Source organism: Oncorhynchus gorbuscha, linkage group LG22, assembly GCF_021184085.1.
Source record: "Oncorhynchus gorbuscha isolate QuinsamMale2020 ecotype Even-year linkage group LG22, OgorEven_v1.0, whole genome shotgun sequence".
NCBI classification, from domain to species: domain Eukaryota; kingdom Metazoa; phylum Chordata; class Actinopteri; order Salmoniformes; family Salmonidae; genus Oncorhynchus; species Oncorhynchus gorbuscha.
In genome coordinates, this window is record NC_060194.1 from 42371836 (window position 1) to 42384678 (window position 12843).

The following is a 12843-nucleotide window of genomic DNA, read 5'->3' on the forward strand; positions in this document are numbered from 1 at the left end:
CTGCTTTTGTTCCATCTGAAACAACACAAGGCAATGGGGTCAGAGGACACACACACACACACACACACACACACACACACACACACACACACACACACACACACACACACACACACACACACACACCTTGAGCTTGGTACTCTTTTAAAATAATGTACACGAAGCTATTTAGCTAAATGCTTTTATCCAAAGCTACTTACAGCCAAATTTATACTGCAAGCACCATGTTTCAACCAACAAGCATTATTTACAAAACAATACTTCAAATCAAACTTTATTTGTCACATGTCCCGAATACAACAGGTGGTGAAACAACCTTGGTGAAATGCTCACTTACAGGCTCTAACCAATGGTGTGAAAAAAAGGTGTAGGTGTGTGTGTGTGTGTGTGTGTGTGTAAGTAAGTAAAGAAATGGGGTTCAGTGTATGAAACTGTCTAACAAAAATGATTTTACCAAAAGCCAATCTCCCTGTTTCTCTCTGAAACAATATTAGTGACTGTGCTGTGGCTTAGTGAAAACTCCACTGTAAACTCAGGCCAGACAGACAGCCTGCAGTGTGTTGACCCAGTACTGCCCCCCCCTGCAGGTAGACTAGAGTACTGCATGGGCAGGCTGCCACCTGTTGTTTATGAGGTGAGACTGAGTGGAGGGGGAGGCAGCCCAGCAGTGTAAACTGATCCTTCCAGACAGAGAGCCAGCCAGCCAGTACAGCAGCAGTCCAGACCAAACAGGGGAAAGAGGTCAGGCTGCTCCTGAGCTGGTCTGGGACTGGAGGCATGTCTAGAGGCCAGCCTGTTTGTTTAGCTGGCAGGTGGGCGGGAGGGTGGCTGGAACTAGGGAGATTGCCTTGGGAGTATGTCTGGCCCATTACCATGGTTGGAGTCAATTCCTTCACAATTCTGGAAGTAAACTGAAATTCCAATTCCATTTTTCCAGAATATTGAAAATCTGAATTGAACCCAACCCTGGTGTCTGCTGCAACAGGTGAAACATCATGAGGTTAACCATGTTACTGCTTATTGGTGGTGAACATCTAACTACAACAGAACCACTTAGTCCAGGAATAGGTTTAATATGAGTCTGAGAAACCTGCCCTTAGAGAACCAAAACATCCCATTGGCCTGTCTTGTTCCCTGGTGGGAAAGGAGACCGTCTGGGCTTGTCTAAGGTGATGACCCTCAACTATGTGGAAACTAGAGGTCGACTGATTCATCGGAATGGCCGATTAATTAGGGCCGATTTCAAGTTTTCATAACAATCGGAAATCATAATTTTTGGGCGCCGATTTGCCAATTTAAATATTATTTATTTTTTCGACTTTTATTTAACTAGGCAAGTCAGTTAAGAACACATTCTTATTTTCAATGACGTCCTGGAAACGGTGGGTTAACTGCCTCGTTCAGGGACAGAACGACAGATGTTCACCTTGTCTGCTCGGGGGATCCAATCTTGCAACCTTACAGTTAACTAGTCCAACGCAATAACGACCTGCCTCCCTCTCGTTGCACTCCACAAGGAGACTGCCTGTTACGCGAATGCAGTAAGTCAAGGTAAGTTGCTAGCTAGCATTTAACTTATCTTATAAAAAACAATCATAATCACTAGTTAACTACGCATGGTTGATGATATTACTAGATATTATCTAGTGTGTCCTGCATTGTGTATAATCTGACTGAGCATACAAGTATCCAAGTATCTGACTGAGCGTTTTGCCAGCAGCTCTTCGTTGTGCGTCAAGCATTGCGATGTTTATGACTTCAAGCCTATCAACTCCCGAGATGAGGCTGGTGCAACCGAAGTGAAATTGCTAGCTAGTTAGCGCGCGCTAATAGCGATTCAAACGTCACTCGCTCTGAGCCTTGGAGTGGTTGTTTCCCTTGTTCTGCATGGGTAATGCTGCTTCGAGGGTGGCTGTTGTCGTTGTGTTCCTGGTTCGAGCCCAGGGAGGAGAGAGGACAGGGACGGAAGCTATACTGTTACACTGGCAATACTAATGTGCCTATAAGAACATCTAATAGTCAAAGGTTAATGAAATACAAATGGTATAGAGGGAAATAGTCCTATAATTCCTATAATAACTACAACCTAAAACTTCTTACCTGGGAATATTGAAGACTCGTGTTAAAAGGAACCACCAGCTTTCATATGTTCTCATGTTCTGAGCAAGGAACTTAAACGTTAGCTTTCTTACATGGCACATATTGCACTTTTACTTCCTTCTCCAACACTTTGTTTTTTGCATTATTTAAACCAAATTGAACATGTTTCATTATTTATTTGAGGCTAAATAGATTTTATTGATGTATTATATTAAGTTAAAATAAGTGTTCATTCAGTATTGTTGGAATTGTCATTATTACAAATAAATAAATAAAAATCAGCCGATTAATCGGTATAGGCTTTTTTGGTCCTCAATCGGTATCAGCGTTTTAAAAAATCATAAATTGGTTGACTAGTTGATTTGTCTCACTGTCGTTCACAGTGTTGAAGTTAATTATCATTGGTGAGAATTCTGCTGCTTCGTTTGAATGAAAACAAATGATTCACCGTCTCTCGTCTCGGTTGGATCCTGGTGTTCTAACCCACCTCAACACCAGAGAACACTGATAGACAGAGAAAGAAAGAAGACACGATGACTCACAAGGTCCCAGTCTACGTTTCGGAAGAAGGGATGACCCATGATGTCAGCGAAGCCCGTCTGGGGGTGACAACCTAGTCTTTCCTTAGGTTCCTTGGAGAGAGATAGAAGAGAGGGAGGGAGAAGTGGAAGAGCGGGAGAGCAACAAAGAAAAGGGTGTGAGAAAATTACAACATATATAATGAGACAGGCGGGAGGGAGAGGAGCCGGGAGGGAGAGAGGGAGGGAGAGGAGCCGGGAGGGAGAGAGGGAGGGAGAGGAGGCGGGAGGGAGAGAGGAGGCGGGAGTATGCAGTAGTTACCTTGTTGAGAAAGCCCTTGAGGACGCTGGCAGCTTTGACTGACAACGATCGAGGAATCCTGATCTGTTTTTCCAATATTACTACAGAGGAGGAGAGAGATTAGATTCGATTTTGAGAGGGCTTTTACAATAGTGACAGTGTGGATATAAAGAGAGAGGCTGTGAAAAATACCTTATTGAAACCGATATGCTGACACTGTGGACATGTGTCAGGCACTGCAGCATTACCACTATCCCTGTCAGCCCTCAAGAACAATCAGACTTTTGACTAGAGGTGCACAGTAGGGTTGGCAGTATACAGATATTCCTACCGTCCCCCGGGATGTACTGTATTACTGGCTTAGTACACAACAGGGTGCCAAAAAAAGACACAAAAAAACCACAATTGGGTGTCCATTACCAGAATGCTAACAAAATTAGCACAAGTAATTGCACATTTCACTGGTTGCTGCTAGCTAAATATGCTAACGAGCCCAAACAAAAAATAAACGAATTACAAAGACAGACAAGTCCGCTCATAAAACTGTACATATATTAGGTAGGAGCTACTGAATGTCATTTTTGGTGAGTTCAGATATTTACAAGCGAATGTGAACGAGAGACATTATGCAAATGAGCATAGTTGAGACCCATGTTTGTCTGAAGGAGGAATAGTGCTGTGTACACACCGTGTCTGTGTGGAGTCGCTAGGGCAACAGGCCTGCTGTGTACACACCGTGTCTGTGTGGAGTCGCTAGGGCAACAGGCCTGCTGTGTACATACAGTGTGGAGTCGCTAGGGCAACAGGCCTGCTGTGTACACACCGTGTCTGTCTGGAGTCGCTAGGGCAACAGGCCTGCTGTGTACACACCGTGTCTGTCTGGAGTCGCTAGGGCAACAGGCCTGCTGTGTACACACCGTGTCTGTCTGGAGTCGCTAGGGCAACAGGCCTGCTGTGTACACACCGTGTCTGTGTGGAGTCGCTAGGGCAACAGGCCTGCTGTGTACACACCTGCTGTGTACACACCGTGTCTGTGTGGAGTCGCTAGGGCAACAGGCCTGCTGTGTACACACCGTGTCTGTGTGCAGTCGCTAGGGCAACAAGCCTGCTGTGTACACACCGTGTCTGGCCCCCCAATGGTGGAACAAACTCCCTCACGACGCCAGGACAGCGGAGTCAATCACCACCTTCCGGAGACACCTGAAACCCCACCTCTTTAAGGAATACCTAGGATAGGATAAAGTAATCCTTCTCACCCCCCCCTTAAAAGATTTAGATGCACTATTGTAAAGTGGCTGTTCCACTGGATGTCATAAGGTGAATGCACCAATTTGTAAGTCGCTCTGGATAAGAGCGTCTGCTAAATGACTTAAATGTAAATGTAAATGTCTGGAGTCGCTAGGGCAACAGGCCTGCTTGCTCTGCTCAGAGAAGATGGAGGAGGAGCCGACAGGAGATCAAGCTGCAGCGACAGCTGTACAGATTACTCATCCCAAGAGAGCTTTGACTTCTCAAACATGGCAGACAGCTAACACAATATGATGCCCTTTATTAATTCAGCCACTTACTTAGAGAAAGTGCAAGTTAAACTTAGGAGTCCAGTTAAAACAGAATTACTTGTTTTTCACACAGGGAATTTTTAAAATCTCGTTGCGTTTCAGTAAACGCAGATCTAAAATGCGTATTATTTGTAATTTACTGTTCGTTGTCAAACTAATTTTGTGCTTCAGTTGCACTTTTCCACTCGGATGACAATCCAAGAACGGACATCAAAAGACAGTTACCGACGTGTAGCTACTTTCCCTCAGTGTCAACAGACTATTTTCCTCCGGTAAGACGCAAGATTAACTTTAAACAAAACATTAGGAAATGTAGCTGGCTAAACATTAGAAATATGACGGCCATGCATCGTTTCTTGCAACAACAACAAAAAGACCTTGCTTTTTCATTGTAAGAATAGACTTACAGCCAGATAGTGTTGAACTTCTGTTGTCACTGATGACAATGAAGCGATTTTCTGCCAAATACGTTGCCGCGAATGTATTTTCTGTGAAGGGAAACTATAGTTGCAGTCCCTGAGCACTCGATAGGAAACGCAACCCGTCACTACACAGCTGAACTCACCAGCTCCCATTTCTCTCCCGTTGTGCTATTTACAAAACACACGTGACTGGCTCAACTGTTCTGGGGGAACTCACGGTAAGGCTTCATAATGTAAAACAATGTGACTGGCTCAACTGTTCTGGGGGAACTCACGGTAAGGCTTCATAATGTAAAACACACGTGACTGGCTCAACTGTTCTGGGGGAACTCACGGTAAGGCTTCATAATGTAAAATAATGTGACTGGCTCAACTGTTCTCGGGGAACTCACGGTAAGCGGCAGGGTAGCCTAGTGGTTAGAGCGTTGGACTAGTAACCGAAAGGTTGCAAGTTCGAATCCCCGAGCTGACAAGGTACAAATCTGTCGTTCTGCCCCTGAACAGGCAGTTAACCCACTGTTCCTAGGCCGTCATTGAAAAGAAGAATTTGTTGTTAACTGACTTGCCTAGTTAAATAAAGGTAAAATAAAATTTAAAAAAGAAACTTCATAATGTAAAATAATGTGACAGGTAAAATGCAGAACGCAATATGCTTTATCTCCTAACATGTTGCACTAGCTGACTGCAAGTATTTACTGTAAAAGTAGCTACAAATATATACCGGTATATACCGTTTACCGCCCAAGTCTAGCTGCACAGAGATCCTTTTTTACTGACTGATGAGAGTACCACGTGCTTTCTCTTGAGGATCGGCCAATGCAGAGTAACAACACGAGTACTTTTCATAACATGAACTTTGACCCTGTCCTAACAGCATTACCTTGGAATAGGTAGTCTTCTGTGTTCTGGTCTGGGTTGTCGGTGCTTCCTACAATGTCGAAGGGCGACCGCCCAGCCATCATTTCAAACATCAGCACCCCCAGAGCCCACCAGTCCACGCTGAAACCATAGTCCTCTCCTCTCAGTATCTCAGGGGCGATGTAGTTGGGGGTCCCACAGAACGTACTGGTGGTGTCCCCTGGCCTCAAGCCCTCCTACACAGCATCAGGAAGCACACACACACACACACACACCTCACAACGTTCAGGGTCCCGTTGGGCTCAGTTGGAGCATGCCACTTGCAACGGCAGGGTTGTGGGTCCCATTCCCACGGTGGACCAGTACATAAGAGGAATGAAAATGTATATACTCTGGATAAGAGCTTCTGCTAAATGACTCGAATGTAACACACACAAGCAAGCTTAAGATGTACAGGGACAACTACAACCGCACACACACACACACACACACACACACACACACACACACACACACACACACACACACACACACACACACACACACACACACACACACACACACTTAAGATGCACAGGGACAACTACAACACACACACACACACACACAAGCTTAAGATGTACAGGGACAACTATAACCGCACACACAAGCTTAAGATGCACAGGGACAACTACAACCACACACACACACAAGCTTAAGATGTACAGGGACAACTACAACCGCACACACACACACATACACAAGCTTAAGATGCACAGGGACAACTACAACCGCACACACAAGCTTAAGATGCACAGGGACAACTACAACCGCACACACACAAACACAAGCTTAAGATGTACAGGGACAACTACAACCGCACACACACAAACACAAGCTTAAGATGTACAGGGACAACTACACACACACACACACAAGCTTAAGATGCACAGGGACAACTACAATCACACACACACACAAAGATAGACACACCCAGTACAGACAGAAACACAGCAACGGACACACTTTCGACACTCACCTTGCACATGCCGTAGTCAGTGAGTTTAATGTGTCCCTCCGACTCCAGCAGCACGTTGTCCAGTTTGAGGTCTCTGTAGATGATGCCTCTCTCGTGGAGGTAGTTCAACGCCAAGCTGATCTCTGCGGAGTAAAACCTGACACACACAGAGAGATGGTGAAGGACTAGTCAGACTCAACACACACACACCACCACCGTCTTAGAGCTACGCAGCTAATCACCAAGCCCTTGGTTCGTAGAATCAGAGGTGTAATTATTAGTCCAAAACGGAACATTTTGCAACTAAAAAAGCGAATTTATTGGCATTGGACAAATTCAGGTAGGTCTCACCCCGTTTGCGTCCGTTTAAGAAACGTTTTGCAACAGAATCGGCATAATGAATACACCCCCAGGTGTGCTAGAGCTGGTGGCCTGCCCCAAAAGGTTCTAGGTTCGGAGATGTGGGAATTTTACGTCTGGCAATGTGAGCCTACTGGGGGAGAACAATAGCTGTGTAGTCCTGGGCGTTTCAGAGGAACGGACATGACATAACCTTCCAATTCAAATCTGGACCTCGAAGCCAGTTCCACTGCTTTAAACGGTATCATTTGTTTCCCCCGTAATCAGGGACTGATTTATACCTGGGACCAGTTCCACTGCTTTAAACGGTATCATTTGTTTCCCCCGTAATCAGGGACTGATTTATACCTGGGACCAGTTCCACTGCTTTAAACGGTATCATTTGTTTCCCCCGTAATCAGGGACTGATTTATACCTGGGACCAGTTCCACTGCTTTAAACGGTATCATTTGTTTCCCCCGTAATCAGGGACTGATTTATACCTGGGACCAGTTCCACTGCTTTAAACGGTATCATTTGTTTCCCCCGTAATCAGGGACTGATTTATACCTGGGACCAGTTCCACTGCTTTAAACGGTATCATTTGTTTCCCCCGTAATCAGGGACTGATTGATACCTGGGACCAGTTCCACTGCTTTAAATGGTATCATTTGTTTCCCGCGTAATCAGGGACTGATTTATACCTGGGACCAGTTCCACTGCTTTAAATGGTATCATTTGTTTCCCCCGTAATCAGGGACTGATTTATACCTGGGACCAGTTCCACTGCTTTAAATGGTATCATTTGTTTCCCCCGTAATCAGGGACTGATTTATACCTGGGACCAGTTCCACTGCTTTAAACGGTATCATTTGTTTCCCCCGTAATCAGGGACTGATTTATACCTGGGACACCAGGTGGGTGCATTTCATTATCAGGTAGAACTGCACTACAGACCTCGTCGGGTAAGATTGAAACGCCCCCAGGATTATTTCCAAGTCCGGTGTAGCCATGACATCACTGTTCTCACCTGGCGTGTTCCTCGGGGATTTTCCTCTGTCTCTGCATGTGGAACATCAGATCTCCTCCATTCACATACTCTATGATGAAGAACAGTCTGCTCTCAGTCTGGAAACAGGAGTGAAGCCCCACTAGGAAGGGGTGGTTGGACGCCTGCTCAAACACGTGCTTCTCTGTCTGGACCCAGTCAATGTCCTACAACACACACACACACCATTTGGAAATCAAGTCTTAAAACGCAATTTTAAAAAGTTTAGTAGAAATGACCAGCCATCCATCTGATAGAGGACAGATGGACAGACCGACTGACAGGAAGACAGGCAAACAGACTGACAGGAAGACAGGCAAACAGACTGACAGGAAGACAGGCAAACAGACTGACAGGCAAACAGACTGACAGGCAAACAGACTGACAGGAAGACAGGCAAACAGACTGACAGGCAAACAGACAGGCAAACAGACTGGCAGGAAGACAGGCAAACAGACTGGCAGGAAGACAGACTGGCAGGAAGACAGGCAAACAGACTGACAGGCAAACAGACTGGCAGGAAGACAGGCAAACAGACTGACAGGAAGACAGACTGGCAGGAAGACAGGCAAACAGACTGGCAGGAAGACAGGCAAACAGACTGACAGGAAGACAGGCAAACAGACTGGCAGGAAGACAGGCAAACAGACTGACAGGAAGACAGGCAAACAGACTGACAGGCAAAAAGACTGACAGGCAGGAAGACAGGCAAACAGACTGACAGGCAAACAGACTGACAGGAAGACAGACTGGCAGGAAGACAGGCAAACAGACTGGCAGGAAGACAGGCAAACAGACTGGCAGGAAGACAGGCAAACAGACTGGCAGGAAGACAGGCAAACAGACTGGCAGGAAGACAGGCAAACAGACTGGCAGGAAGACAGGCAAACAGACTGGCAGGAAGACAGGCAAACAGACTGGCAGGAAGACAGGCAAACAGACTGGCAGGCAGACAGGCAAACAGACTGGCAGGCAGACAGGCAAACAGACTGGCAGGCAGACAGGCAAACAGACTGGCAGGAAGACAGGCAAACAGACTGGCAGGAAGACAGGCAAACAGACTGGCAGGAAGACAGGCAAACAGACTGGCAGGAAGACAGGCAAACAGACTGGCAGGAAGACAGGCAAACAGACTGGCAGGAAGACAGGCAAACAGACTGGCAGGAAGACAGGCAAACAGACTGGCAGGAAGACAGGCAAACAGACTGGCAGGAAGACAGGCAAACAGACTGACAGGAAGACAGGCAAACAGACTGACAGGAAGACAGGCAAACAGACTGACAGGAAGACAGGCAAACAGACAGGAAGACAGGCAAACAGACAGGAAGACAGGCAAACAGACTGACAGGAAGACAGGCAAACAGACTGACTGGCAGGAAGACAGGCAAACAGACTGGCAGGAAGACAGGCAAACAGACTGACAGGAAGACAGGCAAACAGACTGGCAGGAAGACAGGCAAACAGACTGACAGGAAGACAGGCAAACAGACTGACAGGAAGACAGGCAAACAGACTGACAGGAAGACAGGCAAACAGACTGACAGGAACACAGGCAAACAGACTGACAGGAAGACAGGCAAACAGACTGGCAGGAAGACAGGCAAACAGACTGACAGGAAGACAGGCAAACAGACTGACAGGCTACAGAATGGCAAACAGATGGCAGGAAGAATGGCTGAACAAACAGACTGGCAGGAAGACAGCAAACAGACTGGCAGGAAGACAGGCAAACATCTGATGAGGGCTGCAGAAGAAGGCAAACAGACTGGCAGGAAGACAGGCAAACAGATGCCCTAGTGATGGCAAACAGACTGACAGGAAGACAGGCAAACAGACTGCAGGAAGACACAAACAGACTGAACAGACTGGCAGGAAGACAGGCAAACAGACTGATTGAGGAAGACAGGCAAACAGACTAATAGGAGACAGGCAAACAGACTGACAGAGGAGAAATGGCACAGATGATCGATCAGGTAGCACCTGTCAAACAGACTGATCACGTGAATGCAAACAGTGGGCAAACAGACTGACAGGAAGAAGGCAAACAGTGTGACAGGCAAACAGTTTACAGGCAAACAGACTGTGTTTACATGTACAAGACAGGCAAACAGACTGTATCAGTGAAACAGTTTACATGCAAACAGACTGACAGGAAGTACAGGCAAACAGACTGACCAGGAAGACAGGCAAACAGACTGGCAGGAAGACTCTGCAAACAGACTGACCAGCAGGACAGGCAAACAGACTGGCAGGAAGAAGGCAAACAGACTCAGCAGGATCAGAAGGCAACAGACAGACAGGCAAACAGACTGACAGGCAAACAGACTGACAGGCAAACAGACTGACAGGCAAACAGACAGGCAGGAAGACAGACTGGCAGGAAGACAGACAGACTGGCAGGAAGACAGGCAAACAGACTGGCAGGAAGACAGGCAAACAGACTGGCAGGAAGACAGGCAAACAGACTGGCAGGAAGACAGGCAAACAGACTGACAGAAGACAGGCAAACAGACTGGCAGGAAGACAGGCAAACAGACTGGACAGGAAGACAGAGGCAAACAGACTGGCAGGAAGACAGGCAAACAGACTGCAGGAAGACAGACCAGGAAGACAGGCAAACAGACTGGCAGGAAGACAGGCAAACAGACAGGAAGACAGGCAAACAGACTGGCAGGAAGACAGGCAAACAGACTGGACAGACAGGCAAACAGACCAGAGACAGACGTGACAGGAAGACAGGCAAACAGAGACAGACGTGAGACAGAGACACGAGGTAGAGACAGACGTGAGACCAGAGACACGAGGAAGACAGACAGAGACAGAGACACGAGGTAGAGACAGACGTGAGACCAGAGACACGAGGACTAGAGACAGACAGTGAGACCAGAGACACGAGGTAGAGACAGACGTGAGACAGAGACAGGAAGACAGGCAAACAGACGTGAGACAGAGACACGAGGTACAGACAGACGTGAGACAGAGACACGAGTGTTGAGACAGACTGATGAGACAGAGTGACACGAGCACAGTGACTGGAGACAGACGTGAGACACTGATGTGTGAACACAGTGAATAGAGAGATCTCCAGACAGTGAGACAGAACTAGACAGACAGAGGAGAAATGGCACAGATGATCGATCAGGTAGCACCTGTCAAAGTGTTGATCACGTGTTAATGTAACTGACATGTACAAGTGTGTGTGGATGTGTGTGTGTGTGTGTTTACAGGTATCAGTATGTGTTTACATGTACAAGTGTGTGTGTGTGTGTTTACATGTATCAGTGTGTGTTTACATGTACCAGTGTGTGTGTGTTTAGTACAGACGTGAGACCAGCTCCTTCTTAACCACAGACGTGAGATCCTCTCTGTAGAGACAGAGTGGACCAGCAGGACCGAGGTAGAGCTGCCCCGAGCCAATCACGCTCAGCAGATCAACGTGAGACAGACCCAGACTGGTAGAGACTTCCCGTGTCTCTGCTGACACGAGGTAGAGACAGACGTGAGACAGAGACACAGAGGTAGAGACAGACATGAGACAGAGACACGAGGTAGAGACAGACGTGAGACAGAGACACGAGGTAGAGACAGACGTGAGACCAGAGACACGAGGTAGAGACAGACGTGAGACAGAGACACGAGGTAGAGACAGACGTGAGACCAGAGACACGAGGTAGAGACAGACGTGAGACAGAGACACGAGGTAGAGACAGACGTGAGACAGAGACACGAGGTAGAGACAGACGTGAGACCAGAGACACGAGGTAGAGACAGACGTGAGACCAGAGACACGAGGTAGAGACAGACGTGAGACCAGAGACACGAGGTAGAGACAGACGTGAGACCAGAGACACGAGGTAGAGACAGACGTGAGACAGAGACACGAGGTAGAGACAGACGTGAGACAGAGACACGAGGTAGAGACAGACGTGAGACAGAGACACGAGGTAGAGACAGACGTGAGACAGAGACACGAGGTAGAGACAGACGTGAGACAGAGACACGAGGTAGAGACAGACGTGAGACAGAGACACGAGGTAGAGACAGACGTGAGACAGAGACACGAGGTAGAGACAGACGTGAGACAGAGACACGAGGTAGAGACAGACGTGAGACCAGAGACACGAGGTAGAGACAGACGTGAGACAGAGACACGAGGTAGAGACAGACGTGAGACAGAGACACGAGGTAGAGACAGACGTGAGACAGAGACACGAGGTAGAGACAGACGTGAGACAGAGACACGAGGTAGAGACAGACGTGAGACAGAGACACGAGGTAGAGACAGACGTGAGACAGAGACACGAGGTAGAGACAGACATGAGACAGAGACACGAGGTAGAGACAGACGTGAGACAGAGACACGAGGTAGAGACAGACGTGAGACAGTGACACGAGGTAGAGACAGATAAAGACAGATTTGGCAACAAACACACCTCTTTCTCTTCTCCATCGGAGTTCAGACTCTCACTAGAGTCTTTGTTCTGAGGACCTGAGAAGAGAACGAGAGAGAGAACGAGAGATAAAGAAGGCTTCCTCCTAGACACTAGAGAGATACAGAAGGCTTCCTCCTAGACACTAGAGAGATGACAGAAGGCTTCCCCCTAGACACTAGAGAGATACAGAAGGCTTCCTCCTAGACACTAGAGAGATACAGAAGGCTTCCTCCTAGACACTAGAGAGATACAGAAGGCTTCCTCCTAG

The 12843-nt window shown here is 47.3% G+C and overlaps 1 protein-coding gene across 1 annotated transcript in view; it reads right to left on the reverse strand.

Annotated features, from left to right (window-relative positions):
• Nucleotides 1–12843, reverse strand: part of LOC124009448 (protein kinase C iota type-like) — a 44186-nt gene that overhangs the window by 7323 nt on the left and 24020 nt on the right. Inside the window, exons 8-14 of the mRNA XM_046321260.1 lie at nt 12486–12631; nt 8125–8309; nt 6777–6912; nt 5781–5994; nt 2941–3020; nt 2643–2732; nt 1–15 (exon numbers count right to left, since the gene is read on the reverse strand). The exon at nt 1–15 is cut by the window's left edge and continues 101 nt beyond it. Of these exons, the coding sequence (XP_046177216.1) occupies nt 1–15; nt 2643–2732; nt 2941–3020; nt 5781–5994; nt 6777–6912; nt 8125–8309; nt 12486–12631 (866 nt within the window). The remainder of the gene's footprint in view (nt 16–2642; nt 2733–2940; nt 3021–5780; nt 5995–6776; nt 6913–8124; nt 8310–12485; nt 12632–12843) is intronic.